We start from the raw sequence: 15,263 nt of genomic DNA, 5'->3' as shown, positions 1-15,263 counted from the left end.
AGTTTGTCGTGCTATAGTCTACCCTATTCAACAGAACCCTATAACCATTGGGAGAAGCTTTCTTGGCTGCTTGGAGGGGGACACTTTCCCCCCTCATCACGACCCTTTGAAGTAGGAGCTGCTGAGAGTTAGCCAAGGCCACCTACTGAGCTTCATGGATGAATGGAGATTTGAACACCTGTCTCCCACTATTTTCCAGGATGTTGGCTAGTTCTGCCTTTTGCATGATCGTTAGGTGACTGGTCTATCTCTGTGTTGTGGAAAACTTTGAGTTGCAGCAATCAAGGAAAATGCAAGCTTTGGTACTGGTGTTCTATCTTTTCTAATGCCTAAACCCAGAATACTCTAATATAGCTTAGTTTAGGTTTAGTTTATTGTTTATATTCCCATTTATATCCAGAATTGCTGCTTTATGATTACTGCCAAACTGAAACTGGCATCACCTCTGTGATAGACAAACAGTTAGCAGTTATGTTCAGATGGTCTCCAGGCAAGAAACATAAATTGCTTGTGTGAACTCTCAAATTGGCCAATTCTTATGGGGTCGTTTAGGGCGACTGCTTTTACTGAATATTTTGAAGATGCATAAAGGACACAATTTGTAGAAGTGGTTTGGTTTTTTTTAAAAAAAAACAAAAACACTTTATAATTTGTGACCCAAAGAGCTACTTTCAGCAAGCCTGTGGACTTGAGCTAACCAAATAGAAATGTTGACTTGGAGCTGAAGATTGTGATGCTGTCATAAACTGCCTCTGTAATTTTCAAGTTCCATTAGAGGGAACTGTTTAATTTAAAAGTTCACTTTCCATGAGAGCACAGAAGTAGCTGCATGGCTCTTTGGATTCTGGCCTATGTTGTTGGTCTTGTGAGTAACACATTGATAAATTCTTATGCATTGTGTTGGATCCAGAGTTTCTGTGAGCAGAGCACTGCTCCTAGGATGCTCCAGCAAGTTGCAGTACTATAGCTGTTCTAGTACATTTCAAAGCTGCTCTCGTGTATTTCAGTGCTAACATTGTCAGGAGATTAAAATGTAACAATAACCCTTAAGACACCCATCTTTTTAGATGCCATACATGTCCACAGTCAGTCTCACTCACTTTCATACCTTAAGTACTATACTGTACTAAAAAACCCCCAATACCCATATTTGTTTGTAGGCCTTTTGGGTTATGTTTCTGGTCAGTGTGAGATTAGAACCTTCTCCTTGAGAGAGCTCCTGCCTCAGTGCTTTTCCTGGCAGCGTTGCTTGTTTATGTCTCTTGGTTTGGCAGCAACTCCTGCATGTTTGGCAGACTTGGTAAGCACAGCTGGATTGGATTTTTCAGGTCTTTAGATTGCAGGTTTGGCAAACTAAACTGGTCCTTTCAGTAGGAGCCGGCCTTGTGAGATTAATTTGCCCATTGTTAGTAATTCATATGTCAAGCATATATGAATGACAAAAAAACAACAACAGCAAAGGCTCATAATGCTTCTGATGTTTAAAAAAGAATGATTTAGAGAAGGCATTTCTAGGAAAAATGCATGTATTTTACACTGAAGAAACAAGTGGGAGCAAAATATTTTCATGTCCTCTTTCTAAAGGACAGGTAGCATTTTCACACACTAATTTACTCCTTTTCTTTTCCTTTATAGAGCTAAATACCACAAGTTAAAATATGGCACAGAGCTGAATCAGGGAGACATGAAGCCTCCTAACTATGATTCAGGTAAGGATTGATTTGTGTAAAGGAAAATGAGACTGGGCAAAAGAGAAAAAGCTGCCATTTTGTGAAATCTATTGACTTAGTCTGATATGTATGTAATAGAAGGCTTTGAGGGGTTGGGTGTGACTACTGGCCCTGCACACCCTCTGCCTCTTCACAAGCAAATCTCCCTCTCTCTCTCCAATTAAGTCTGTCTAAATTTAACCTTAGCCTTCATAGCTGTTGTCCCCTTGGCTTAAAATGAAACCACCTGTATGCTGCCAAACCCATAATAAATAAAACGATGTTAAGGAGGATGCTTATTGTTGGTTTTAATTCTTGTGCTCTCTTAACAAACAGTTTGCTGGTCCTTCTGTCCTTAGTGGGAGATTTAAGGAAAGTTACATTAGGAAAATACTTAGTAGCTAAGTATTGTCCTGTGCTGGCATGCTGCATATGCACCCATTGCTTCAAAATTTCCTCATTACCCAAAGCAACTTGGTTTCTTTCTCTTTTTGAGGGAGCGTGAAACTGTGACTAGGTGGAGAAGGTATACTGTTGTTAAACTTATCACAACTTTTTATGTTCCTGTTCTGAATTCTTATGTACAGTTTGCATTTGTTCTCCTGTGTTGTATAGGTCATTGCAAAAACACAGATATACAGTGGTACCTCAGGTTAAGTACTTAATTCGTTCCAGAGGTCTGTTCTTAACCTGAAACTGTTCTTAACCTGAAGCACCACTTTAGCTAATGGGGCCTCCCGCTGCTGCCGCGCCGCTTCTGCGCGATTTGTGTTCTCATCCTGAAGCAAAGTTCTTAACCCGAGGTGCTATTTCTGGGTTAGCAGAGTCTGTAACCTGAAGCGTCTGTAACCTGAAGCATATGTAACCCGAGGTACCACTGTATAGGAATTAAATGTGCAATATTCTACAGATGTAAATAATTAAGAGTGTAACGATTTTATTTTTTTAAGCATGCTGTAATGCACAAGACTGCTTAAGAAAGGCGGGTTTCAAAACTATATTGGTTTTAATATTTCAGATGAAGGGAACGAAACTGAAGTTCAGTCACAGCCAACTAGTCAGCTAATATGGAAACAAGGACGACAGCTACTCAGACAGTAAGTGACCTAAAAACGGGTTTCAGATGAGGGTCTTTCCTATCTGGGACTGAACCTTGGACCTTTTGACAGACAAAACACATGCTCTCCTGCTGAGCTATGCTTCTTCCCTGAGGATAGATAGCAAAATTGTAACGAAGGCTGGATGAGGTATTGATTAAAACTTGAATCGCTTGTGATGAGAAAAATAGGGTGGGGTTAAAGCGTGCCACTCTTGATGGATGGTTCTTAAATTAGTTATGGGTTGTCCTGATAGCAATAAGGATTGGGTATGGAAGGCTGCTCATTCCACTCCTCCCCACTTGAAAACCCCATGTTAAGTGTTCCTGTTTGGAACTTCTGGTTCTAGAGTGAGAGAACTGGAATTCCTTTCACCAAGAGCCTTGAGTTTACTGGAACTGACCAGCAGGGCTGGGTGACAGGTGAGGGAATTCAGAAGCATGACAATATTTATTCTTTGTGGTCATTGCAATAATGTTTGAAACCTTTTTGCTCAAAAGTTTAAGGATTGCAAAAAGATTAAAAGCAAATGTAATCAATTTCTGACTTTAGTATAAGGCAGTATTCATGTGAGAAGGGAAGCTAGAAGGAAATGCTGTTTGGTAGAATAGACAGTTGAGAGAACACAAATTCTTATAAACTTGCCTAATGGCCAAGAACGCTTTGGTAAGGCATTGGTTTTGATTGTGGAAACTTTATTATAAAGAGTTGCCTATATAAAAGTAACTGTATTTATGAAAAAAAAATGGGTTGAAAATGCACGGAGAACTTTTGTTTCTTTTGGCAATTATAATGAATAAAGTATTGTGTACATGCAGACAGCAGAGCTCTTTGCCTTTCTTGGGGACTGTAGAGACTGGTACTGCAAGAGACAATCCCCTCTGAAACTGGCACAAGAAGATTTGTAAGCCTGTTGTGTCAGCACACAGCTACATTCTTCTTCTTACCACAATCTATTGGTTGATTCTGGGTGGATTGTGGCGATTGACTGTAACATCTTTGCTGACAGCTCACGAGCAATTGACATGGTTTCTATATATACAGATATCTGCAAGAGGTGGGATACACTGACACCATACTGGATGTGAAGTCAAAGCGGGTACGAACTTTACTGGGTCTCTCAGGTGATGGTCCAGACAGGGAAAATGACAAAAACCAAGAATCAATGGTGAATGGCACAGATGCTGAGATTAAAGAAAAGGTGATGATTGGGTAAGTGCTTTTGACAGTGTGATGCTTCCAGTGGTACAAATTATGCTTTTGAACATAATGTACTTAAGTAAATTTTCCAGTGGTGTCATATACAGCACCAGTTTATTACATTTCAACGTTGTGCATATATTTGCTGAATTTTTCATTCTGTTCCTTGTAAGCTAAGCAACTAAATTTGCTTAGTCTAGGAAAATTAGTGGACTCCTTTTTTTTTTTTAAGTACTCTAGTAGGTTACATCAAGCTCAGTTTAGGACATTGTTTGGTCTGTGAGTAGCCTGTTCTTCTAAGCAGATATTATGCAAGTCTTGAAAGAAGTGTCATGTCCTGAGATGTAAAATGCCCCTTGCATCCCAAACTGTAAACACAACAATTGCGTGTACTTTCATAATGTATGTTAGTAATTTTGCTGATGGCTTAGAGCAGATTTGGATGGAAACTGGAGGGAGAAAAGACTTAAATTGTTCATATGAACTTTGGGTTCAGGGGATTCCATTCCTGTGAAATTCTTTATTTTTCTTTGGTGACAACTCTGTTGATAAGAGTGTGTTCTTATTTACTATTATGAGAGTAGTTCTAAATCAGCAGGGATAAATAACAAAAGACAAGAAAATATTTTCAAGAGCATTTTTTTTTAATTTGCTGCTTTCTAAGGTGATATAAAAATGTCATAATGCTTCCTTAAAGAAGAATTACTTGTTCTGTCCATGGAAAATTTTATGCAAGTCAATGTATTTGCTAATGTACAGATCCCAGTGAAAACTTTTGCACTCAAGAGCATCATGTGGACTTGGGATGTATCCTGGAAGATATTGAATCCATCAGTGGAAACATTATCTTGATAGTTTGACAGTTATAATCTTACTCGCACATGTTTCATAATGTTTACTGAAAGAAATGGTTCACTACTTCAGATCAGCACACTGGTGCTATAAAAGATAAGTACCACAGCTCAGCATGACTGAACTCAGCAGGGGACACTAAAATAATTAACCTTTGTATTAACATCTAGGATTTCCAGTGTTTGCCGTGGATGTAAAAGATGCACTTTGTCATTAACATATTTGGCAGAAGAAAAGCAAATGAAACTGGGTGTAGCCTTGCGTGGGATACCAGTTAGTTCTCATTTTAATACCTGCTTCTTTAGTTTAATGATGTTACCTTTTCCTTCGCAAGTTAAGTAAAAAGTTGGGGGAATTGCATTGTTCTGCTATCTGATGCACAGTGTGCAGTAATAAAGCCCAGCCCATGTAACATTTCTGATTTTCAAATTGACTTTGGAGCATTGTTGTAAACATTTGTAAATCTTACTGGGTAATATGTTTAAGGTGTTTTTCAAGCAATAAATGCTTTACTTCTTTTTTCATGAAAATGCACCTTTCAACTGTCTTGCAAATTGAGTTTTATAATTGATAAAAATTGTTAGTTGACTCAATTCCAATTTGGAATTCCTTCCAAGAGGTTCATGGTAAAGCTGAATGTACACAAATATCAGAACTTGTTAAAGGATCTTGCAGTAATAGTAATGTTAGTTTTAAAGTTCTCTGTTCTAAAAAGCTGAGACTGATTTTTTTTAAGCTTACATTTTAAGAGTAAGGTTGTGCCAGGTATTTTCCAGTTCATACTAACATGCCCAAGGACTAGCGCTTTGCATATATTATTTTCATTGATCTAATTGATTCTGTTTATGAATCACTTCCCATAAAATATGTCAGAACACTTCACAATGATAACTTCAACAATGAAAATAATTAAAAACAAATTCTGTATATAAAAACAATTTCAAATCTGATACAGACTGGGATTAAAACCTTGAAAAAGGAAGGCCTTCAATAGGCTCTAAAAGATGAGAGAGATGGTGCCTCTCTCTTGTGTAACGGAAGGCAGTTTCAAAGGGTAGGTGCCACCACTCTGAAGGCCTGGTTCCAGACTTCCTGCTGTTATTTTCTGCCTGTGTTTCAGCTAAAACAAACAACTTGCATGGGCTGAAAACACTCCCAGTTGCCCAAGGAGTGACATAGGTTTCTGCTGATCTTGCCCACCCTGGCCAGTAGCTGCAGATTCTTGTTCAATATGAAGTGTTCTCTGAGGTCACAAGATGCTGCACAGGCAGGAGGAAGTGGGAAAGCCACTTTCTTTGAGCAGAACGTTAGGGTTCTATATTGCTATTTTGGTGCTTTTTTTCCTTATTACTGCCACTTGATGTTTCTGGGACTGACCAAAAGCCAGTCAAGAATCATGTTGTAAATGTGATGACATCACTTAGCCAATCAGATTTAGCTGCATTACAGCGTCAGAAAGCCAATTCAAAGTGAAGATCATGTTTCCTGAATGGTCTTAGTGATGACATCATGCGACAATTAGATTTGACTGTGTGACATCACAAAGTTGATTTGCCGAATGCCAGAAGGGGTGCTCTTGTTCATAGCATTATTGGGAATATTAATGAGCACTTAGGCTTATAATAATAAATAAATAATAAAAGTTGTAGCTGAATCCGAGTCTCTTCCACATTTGCGCCCTTTCTGATGTTTTAGGGATTCTGCTATTCTGCTGTCTCTACTCTCCACCTCAAGTCTTCATCTGACAAAGAAACTATAGAATTGAAATCCTTTTTTAAAAAAATCAGATAAGACCTAAGGAAGGTGTATAGAAAAGATGTAACAAGCCCTTTTCTGTGTAACGTATGTAATAGAAGAATAAGTGTACATGTCATGTGATTATTACTTTTAAAAGATAAACCTTATGATACTTCTTGGATTTTTCTGTGTGATGTTATCTGATTTTCAATATTAAGATTCTGCACATTGTGATATTTCTATTTATCTGGGCAGTAAACTGTAACTGCATTTTTAAAAGAATTTTGCATTAATCAATGTGATATTTGCATAATTTGTTGGGCAGTGTGTATAAAAGAATTCAGAATGTGTTCATCACTTGAGACTTGTATGGGACAGTGAATATCATTTATTTAGCAAAAAATTTGCTTTAACAGTGTTAGTGTGATTACTGTTGCTTCATGTCCACCATTTATGCATACCTGCCAGTGTGTACAGTCTGCATAAAGTGGAGAATAGGATCACTTTGTGTGCACCTATCACTTCCCTGGACTGCCTCATGTTCACATAGATATCTTTACCTAAACTCAACTTCAAATGTATGTGGGCCTCATTGGCATTAGCCTTACCCCTAAAATTATGTGTGTACGGTTGCATGTGCATAAATCCCATTTAAATATTATATCCAATTCGTAGATTCCAAGCAGACACGACTTAGGAGCAGGCAGCTATTTTAATTATTTTCTGCCACCACATGCAGAAATATTCATACATCTCTGAAAAAGGTTATACTGTAACGTTTCTACAATATGGTGCTAGTTAGCCACAGAAGGCAACGTGTTTTATGACATTTATAGGACACACAATAGCAAAGTTCTCTGGGTGGCTTACAGTTAAATCTGAATGTATGTTTCCAGAACTTTTGAGACACTTAGGCTGCAATCTTATGCACTTTTAAGCATAGGATTGCACTATTGGCCTTATTAATATATTGACAAACATGCATGGGATTTTTTCTTGAAATTTCAAATTTAAAAAATTGTAGCCTTGCTAACTTTCCTTTACATTTTTCTATACCCTGACTGACATGGCATTAATTATGACCTGGCCCGTTTTCCTTGTTTTACTGCCTTTTGTTGCATAATGAAAAATTGCTTGTTTGCAACTGCCTTGGTTACCCACACAGCCTCCTAGTATGCTTGAAGCTATATTTTAAATGAAAATGCAGTGTAGAAATAATAATGAATCCTCTCTCATTTTAGTGTTTAACTAGTAATCGGAATCAAGTGACGGGTTAAATAAGAGAGGCTTGTAGCTGGAAACTGTGCACATTTAAGAACAAAATAACAAACTCTGGATCCAGCAGTGTTTTATTCTCAACTTTCTTCATAGTTTCAGAAAAAGAAACAATACAACTATCTGGCTAAGAGAAAATGTATTTAATAGTTACTAAGTGAATGAAGAAAACAGCAATTAGTTTATTTAGGAAAACCTGAAGAAAGTATCAGTAAAGCTAGGTGTTTGGGGAGCTGCAGTTGCGGCTTCATTTATTTTATTCTTGTCCCAGAAGGTCCCCCTCACCTTGTGTTGAGAATCTTGAAATCCAGCAAGTTGCTTCTTCTTCTTTTCAAAACAAACAAACAAACTCCCCCACCACTGTCCCAAGTAGTAATCTAGAAACTGGAGGTTTAAGCATCTAACTATATCAGTGAAGACATTGCTTTCTAATCTCAAGACAAAAGAAGACAATTTCAGGTATCAATGGGAGAATGGTGATACTGCTGATCAGTAGTGGTTGGCTAGTCTGTTGAAATGTGGATTCATATATGCTCATTTTCAAAAGTAGTGCTGCTTGTGGTGCTGTGTGTGCGTTTTCTTCTAAAAGTGGATAATTTCAGATTTTCACTTTTCAAAGTGTTTGCTCAAGTGGAATCCATGTTAAATGAAGCGTGGTAAATAAATTTAAAGAGTTTGGATCAAGAGGTAGCCTTCTGCAAATGGAAGAGCTGGCAATCCAGTGGAGGCTGCCATTCACAGAAAGAGGAAGAGGGGATTCTAACTTCCTGAGCACATTTTTAGGGGCACCAGGGGATTCTGCTCATGTGATCTCTGGATCCAGCCCAGAATGTAATAAAAGGCCCTTCGTCGTCATTTTTCATAGGAATAGCTGTTTAAGTCTTATGATACATTCAAGACTAACAAATTCGTTATGTCACAAGCTTTTGTGAACTCCAGTTGCTTGAATTTCAATCCTAAATAGACAGAGGAGTGTGTGTGTGTGTATGTATGTATGTATGTATGTATGTACACACACACACGTGTAAAAGAAAATAGGGGAAGCTGGAGTTAAGTGGTAATGAAACACATTAATGGAAGCATCTTAGCATTGTTGAGTAATCAACCAGTTGCTGCTGTGGTGAAGTATCATTGCATATTTTGCATACATTTAAGTTCTAATTGAATTATCAGAATATACATTTTATATTTCATTGTAATTTAACTCAAAACATTTAAGGTTTTCCCCTTTGCTTGTGTGTGTATATCTTCAAACCGAGAGTTATGCTTTGTGCATTGAATGGAGTGGACTGTAGTCTATAAAAGAGTGTGTACTGTCATTTTTTTTAGTCCTGATGGTGCCATGAGACTCATTCTAGTTTTTGTCGTGCACCGCAATATACATTTATGAATGTGAAACTGAAGTTCCAGTAGCACACAGAGAGAGATCGCGTGGACTAATGATAAAACTCTTTCAAACCAATGCTGTGTATAATGACATGGATGCCAAATTTAATATTGTTGTAAATGTTTGGTTTTATTATGAAAATAAATAAGAACATTTATATATTAAAAAGAAATTGCAGATCCACTGGAGAATTATATCATTTCCCCTATATTTTTTATGTGTGTTTGGCTTTGTTAAACATAATGAAGAGAGAAAAACAGACAAAATAACCCTTTGCTGCTATTTTAATTTTTATCTAGGAAACCAGATTTGACAGACTCTGCTTCGCTGCTAGAGACATTTAAATTCCTTGAAAATGCTGCAGCAGAATTTAGTGATGAGGACGAAGATGATGATATTGATGGAAGAGAGAGAACAATCATGGACACTTCAACGGTGGGCTGAGAACTCTTAATCATAGAACAAGACTTTCAGTGATGGGATCTTAAAAATCATGATATGGCATATATTCCAATCCTTATGTGTGAGCAAATGCAAGGATTTAATTGTGGCACATTTTTGCAAGTCGGTCTGATAAATAGTATTCTAGTACTGTATTGCTACCTCCTATCCAATTAAAAGAAGCCTAGCTTGGCCTCCTCCTCTACAATTTACACACGGCTTTGATTAAATTAGATTAAATCCCCTAGTGTTCTAAAGATTATATAGTACATTAGTATTGAAGTTAAATTTAAAATGAACAGTGATGTATATAGCCTTCTCTTCTGTGTCCCCGTCCCCTCTAGAGTGCAAGGATATGTAGAAATAATACAGACACAAGTGTTTCATTTCATTTTCTGTCCTTCATAGATTGTGAGGAAAAGGGTGCTATCAGATAGCAGTGAAGACCGAGATACTGAAGAGGCCTTGAAGGAGTTTGATTTCTTGGCTACATCCGATGAAGGAGATGGAGAGTCAAGAAGTTCAGGAGACGGCACAGACTGGGGTAAGGAAGTAAAAAGGAATTCTTCAGAAATGCAGGAACTTGGTTAAATGCAAAAAAATGTAGCAGTTGTAATATTGTTGAGGATATGCTGCTGTAGCTCTGGGGTGTGACACAAGCCCTGCCAGATCCTCCCCACCTTTGTATTTTATCTAGATAGAATAAATAATTTTATTGAAGTTATCATTTTCTATGAATAGTTTGAGTTAGTTGTAAGATGCAACTTTTAAAACTCTGTTCTGTAAGGAAATTGGCTATTCTTTGGGGATGCCACTAAAACATCATACAAAACCTTTTAACTCCTTAGGAACATGGCAGATACGGTGTCTTAGCCATGCAATGCTACGGAAACTGGCTGTAGAGGTAGGAGAACGTTGTAGGTCATGTGCCTGTCATGACTTTATGTGTTTCATGGGTTGGCCAACAAGGAAACAACACTTGGTTCAATCTCATTACATAAGAAAACGACCAAGACATAGACCACCTCCACTTCTTGATACATCTCGGCGTTAAAGCCCTTGGGCCAGAATAAGCCCCACAGAGTCTGCTTTGGCATTAGCTTCATGACTTCAGGTAGTGAAATGGTAGAGTAAAAAAACAGAATGAAATGGCAGACCATGTGAGCCTGTGTCAGGGCAAAGTGGCCAGATGGGAGTCTGACATGCAGCGTCGGGGCTTCCCATTCCTTCTGAAGCCAGTTTTGCATGTTGGGTTCACTTTCATTCTCCGCACTCCCTTTGCCTACCAGACCAAGATTGATATTTAAGAATGTATAAAATGCTTAATATAGAATATCTGTGAGTGGTGAACAAGAGGACATAAGAATAAATAATATAAGATCAATCAAATAAAAACTATGAAGTGTAATTTAGCTTCTTTTGTAGATTGTATCTCTGCAAACTCAAAATACAACTGGGGAAGACCAGAGTAAACAGAGAAGTTTTCAGCAGGTGTCTAAAATACAGAATATCTGTCTCCTTACATGTCAGTTGTTATACACATTATTTTTACTTGCCACTTCCTTGATGGCATTTCACTTCTTCCAGAGTGGCCAAATACAAATAATTCGAAACGGGATTGAAATGGTGCCTTTGCCTTTACAATCTGTTTCTGAAGGGTCCATCATACTAACCCATTTCCTGCAGATATTCTTGTAATCCTTTATAAACTCATATCTATCCATATTTACTGTTCCTCTGGGGCTGTGTGTGTGTGTGTGTGTGTGTGCGTGTGGAGAGAGAGAGAGAGAGAGAGAGAGAGAGAGAGAGAGGGAGAGAGATGCTCCTTTACTTGGGAGCTTTCCTCTCTGGCTGATACTCCAGTTACTTCACTCTTAGCCAGTTTCTGTTGCAGTCATGATTGGTTGGTCCTTCTTATCCGGCATTGTTGTTGTAAACTCTGCATCTATTCCCACTTTATTAGCTACTTGCTTCCTGACGATCACTTTTTGCTTAGTTTCCCAGCCTTTGGATTTTGTAACCGCCATTTGCTGAACTTCCTCTGCTCCATCCTGTCCACATCTGGCTATGTTTTGTTTTTCTTTCTCCCACACCTGTTCAAATGGCATAGGTTGAATCCATCATACCTTATGCTCCACTGACTCTGGCAGCCCAATCACATGCATGCTTTACCTGGAGGAAGTCCCACCAAATTCTGTGGGGCTTAATCCTAGGTAAGTATGCATATGCTATGAATGAGAAATCTGAGAGCTGGATACTGTTGTGCATTAGTATTCAGAAATGGAAGAAAGAAAACATCTGAGTAATCTATATAGTTTATTAGAGCAAGATTTGCCTCATGTGACAAACAGACTTTAAAAACAAAACAAAACGCTGGAATAGGTTACTTTTCAAAAAGCCACTTGAATGAATTTTTAAATGTGTTCTCACAGGTGATGTATAACCAGAGGTAAATACACGTTAGGACAAGTCAGAATGCCATTTCTACACAATATCTGGGGTTATGTGTAATTATAGCAACTCCCTTCTTCTTGTGACCCTCCCAAAAAGGTAACAACAGGTGGAATGCCATTTCATAAGATCTGCAGAGGTAGTAGCAGTGTTGTGCACCTGACATGAACACAGTCAGGTGGTTGGCACCAGGGACGTGAAAAACAAACAATCTGTACCTTTTTATTGGCTTCTTGCTGATTGAGAGTAAAGAATAATAATAATTAGGGGTGTATTAGTTTTTGTTACTATGTTATGCATTTTTGTGTTTTTATATTGTAAACTGCCCTGTGATCCTTGGGTGAAGGGCGGTATAGAAATTTTAATAATGATGATGATGATGATGTTGATGATGATGTTACAATACTCCATGTTGGCTTCATTGTAATACAGACACTCTTGTATAAGCAGATGGCAAGTTGCAAAATTCTTCTGAAGTTCAGCCTGTGCTTGGAAAACAGTTCCCAAAACGCTGTGTTACATGTCATTACAGAACGTACATTTAAGTGTGCTTTCAGATGGAATCCTTTGCAAGTGTTAAGCATACTCACTTGGCTTATGTGACACCAGCATGGCGTATGAAAATGTGCCAAGTCCTGTGGTAGACTTTGCTACTCTGAATTGACTTGCAGGATCAGTAATGTGGCAGTCTCCAAATCAGTTATTAAATGAACCTATTATTAGATGATACCCCTGGGCTTAAAGTACCTTCATTCCACTTGCTTTCTCATGTTACACTAGGTGGGAGGTGCTTGTTATTTTGATGCAGCCTAAGATTCAGCCTTGGTGTAAAGTGTGGTTTGTGGAACCACAGGACCTCTGGGTTGTGTGCCTTCTGCTATCTATAGCTGGTGTAAAATGTCATAATTTGAACTGTATGAATGAGACCAGGTTATTCTTACAGCTCTTGAACACCATTATTGAAAGGAGATATGCCCACATTGAAGAATAATGCCTAGATTTACTGTTTCTGTTACTATCTAATGCAGCGGTGTGCCCGTTTTCTTACTAAAGAATTTTAGTAATTTATTTTTATCTATGTTGCGCAACATAAGAGAAACCCAGTCAAAAGTAAGTGGGTATTCAAAGACTCAAGTAACATAGACAGTGAAGACTGAAAGGGGAAATGTTTGAAGTAATTACCAATTACATTAAAAATGATGTATTTGCACTCAGAATGAACAAAGGGTTGGGATCAGAAACTGGCTATTGCTAACACCAACCCCAATTACATTTTTGAAGACTTCTGAACAAGTGAAATAGAATGGCACTTAGGCTCAATTGAGCTGTGGTGGAGCCAGCATTCATATTTTGGCTCAGTCCATTTATAAAGTGGAGAGGGGTGGGCAGATCTTACTTTTAACAGTACAAGCTGTGCAGCAAGGGGAGCGCTGAACTCTTTCCCCACTTATGCTTTATCTGTCTGCAATCAGTTGCTCCAGCAGCTTTTATCCTATTTCTGACTCTGATAACAGCAGTGAGCTGAGAACAGAGAAAAGGAGCTGGAACAACACTGAGGGAAGGCATGGCGTTGAGTGGGGAAGGGTTCAGGGCTCTTCTCCTGTTGCTCTGCTAAACAACACTCCCTCTTCCTCACCATATGAATAAGGTGAACATGTGAAAAGAAGCACATACCGTTTGGCCTTCAACTGCAGCACTGTTTATTGTTGTTAAAAAAAAAACCAAATGTATAGATCAGCAACTTTTGCCGCCTTCAGTGCAAAATAAATAAATTACTTATAGATCAGCAGCTGCTGCCTTCTTCAGTATCAAATAAATAAATGACATAAAGAGGATGTTTCATTTGTTTTACTTTGTCTAGAAAAGGAAGACCAGTGTCTCATGCCTGAAGCCTGGAATGTGGACCAGGGAGTAATAACCAAACTGAAGGAACAATACAAAAAGGAGCGCAAGGGGAAAAAGGGGGTGAAGAGTAAGTGGAAAACATTGCACTTTAAAATTCATAAATCCCTGCCTCTTTTCACTTCACCAATACTATCTTTCTTTCAATGTTTTCCTCAAACTACTTACTCTTTTACTTTGCTGCTCCTGACTGCTTTCCTGTTCACAGTTACCAGGGGTGGAAATTAATGATACTTAAAATCCAGAGGTGTTGGGGTCATTGCTTTTATCCAGTTGGATAAAGTATTGGGGGGATGCTTTTAAAATATTAATATTTAATTTTTGGCTGCCATAAAACACTTCTTGTTAAGGTTTGTCCAAACCAGCCAATTTTTGCTTGACTTAGAGACCATAGAGGCTGTAGTTGATTGTGTGATCTCTCCTGGTTTGTACTTCTGGGAATCTTTGTGCAGAACTTAATGCTTCCGTCTAATTTTTGAAGTTAGTTTAGTCTGTGCGCGCACCCTGTCATTTACAGTGGGCAATGCAACTTGGATCAGGAGAACCATTCAGCTATTTCCATGTACCCAAGGATTTGGGTTTGCATTTGCTTTTCTTGAACAGCCTTCCCCAATGCTACCTGGCAAAACGCTTTTGAAACTGAGGGAGACTGAAAAATGCTCTGATAGCATGCAAAAAGTTACTTGCCATGCACAGGCCTTTGGACTAACCTGATCCCATCACTTGATATGTTCAACTGTTTATTTCCCTTTGGCAGCCCTGAGACAACTCCTTCCAAACAAAGCAAACAGCTTTGTATGAAGTTATAAACTTTGCCATCCAGTGGAAATACCTCATGCACCCCCCCCCCCAGCACATCTGAGAAGTTAGGGTGTGTATATAGGGGGGTGTACAGTGCATATATTTAACAGTTGCTGTTTTTTTAAAAAAGAAATAATATAGCTCTGGAGAAGAAGAGGAGATGTATGTAGTGCAAACCTGTAAAGAGCAGCTCATGAGAAAAGCAGACAACTGAATCTTTGGTCTGGACATACCCTTAACTAGAAGTGAAAGATAAAAGCAAATTAATTTCTACCCTTGTTTCTTTGTAATGTTTGCTACATGCAAGTCATGCTATCCTCATAATTTGAATGCAGGGCTCGAAATGGGGGGAGGTGGAATCTTACCAGGCTTTTAATAATATCAGTAAGTCCTCATCAAACTTCGCCTAAT

The 15,263-nt window shown here is 38.4% G+C and overlaps 1 protein-coding gene across 3 annotated transcripts in view; it reads left to right on the top strand.

The window, feature by feature from the left end:
• The window catches only part of STRN (striatin), a 52,602-nt gene that overhangs the window by 11,617 nt on the left and 25,722 nt on the right, over positions 1–15,263 (top strand). For 2 of the 3 annotated variants that reach the window (XM_083732318.1, XM_083732319.1), the window contains exons 3-8: positions 1,636–1,709; positions 2,728–2,806; positions 3,851–4,018; positions 9,557–9,692; positions 10,107–10,242; positions 14,011–14,121. In XM_083732318.1, coding sequence (XP_083588444.1) covers positions 1,636–1,709; positions 2,728–2,806; positions 3,851–4,018; positions 9,557–9,692; positions 10,107–10,242; positions 14,011–14,121 — 704 coding nt within the window. The remainder of the gene's footprint in view (positions 1–1,635; positions 1,710–2,727; positions 2,807–3,850; positions 4,019–9,556; positions 9,693–10,106; positions 10,243–14,010; positions 14,122–15,263) is intronic. The other variant, XM_083732320.1, reaches the window with a different exon arrangement.

Source organism: Podarcis gaigeae (assembly GCF_964106915.1).
Source record: "Podarcis gaigeae genome assembly, chromosome: 3".
Lineage (NCBI taxonomy): Eukaryota > Metazoa > Chordata > Lepidosauria > Squamata > Lacertidae > Podarcis > Podarcis gaigeae.
This window is presented reverse-complemented; position numbering and strand designations above follow the sequence as displayed.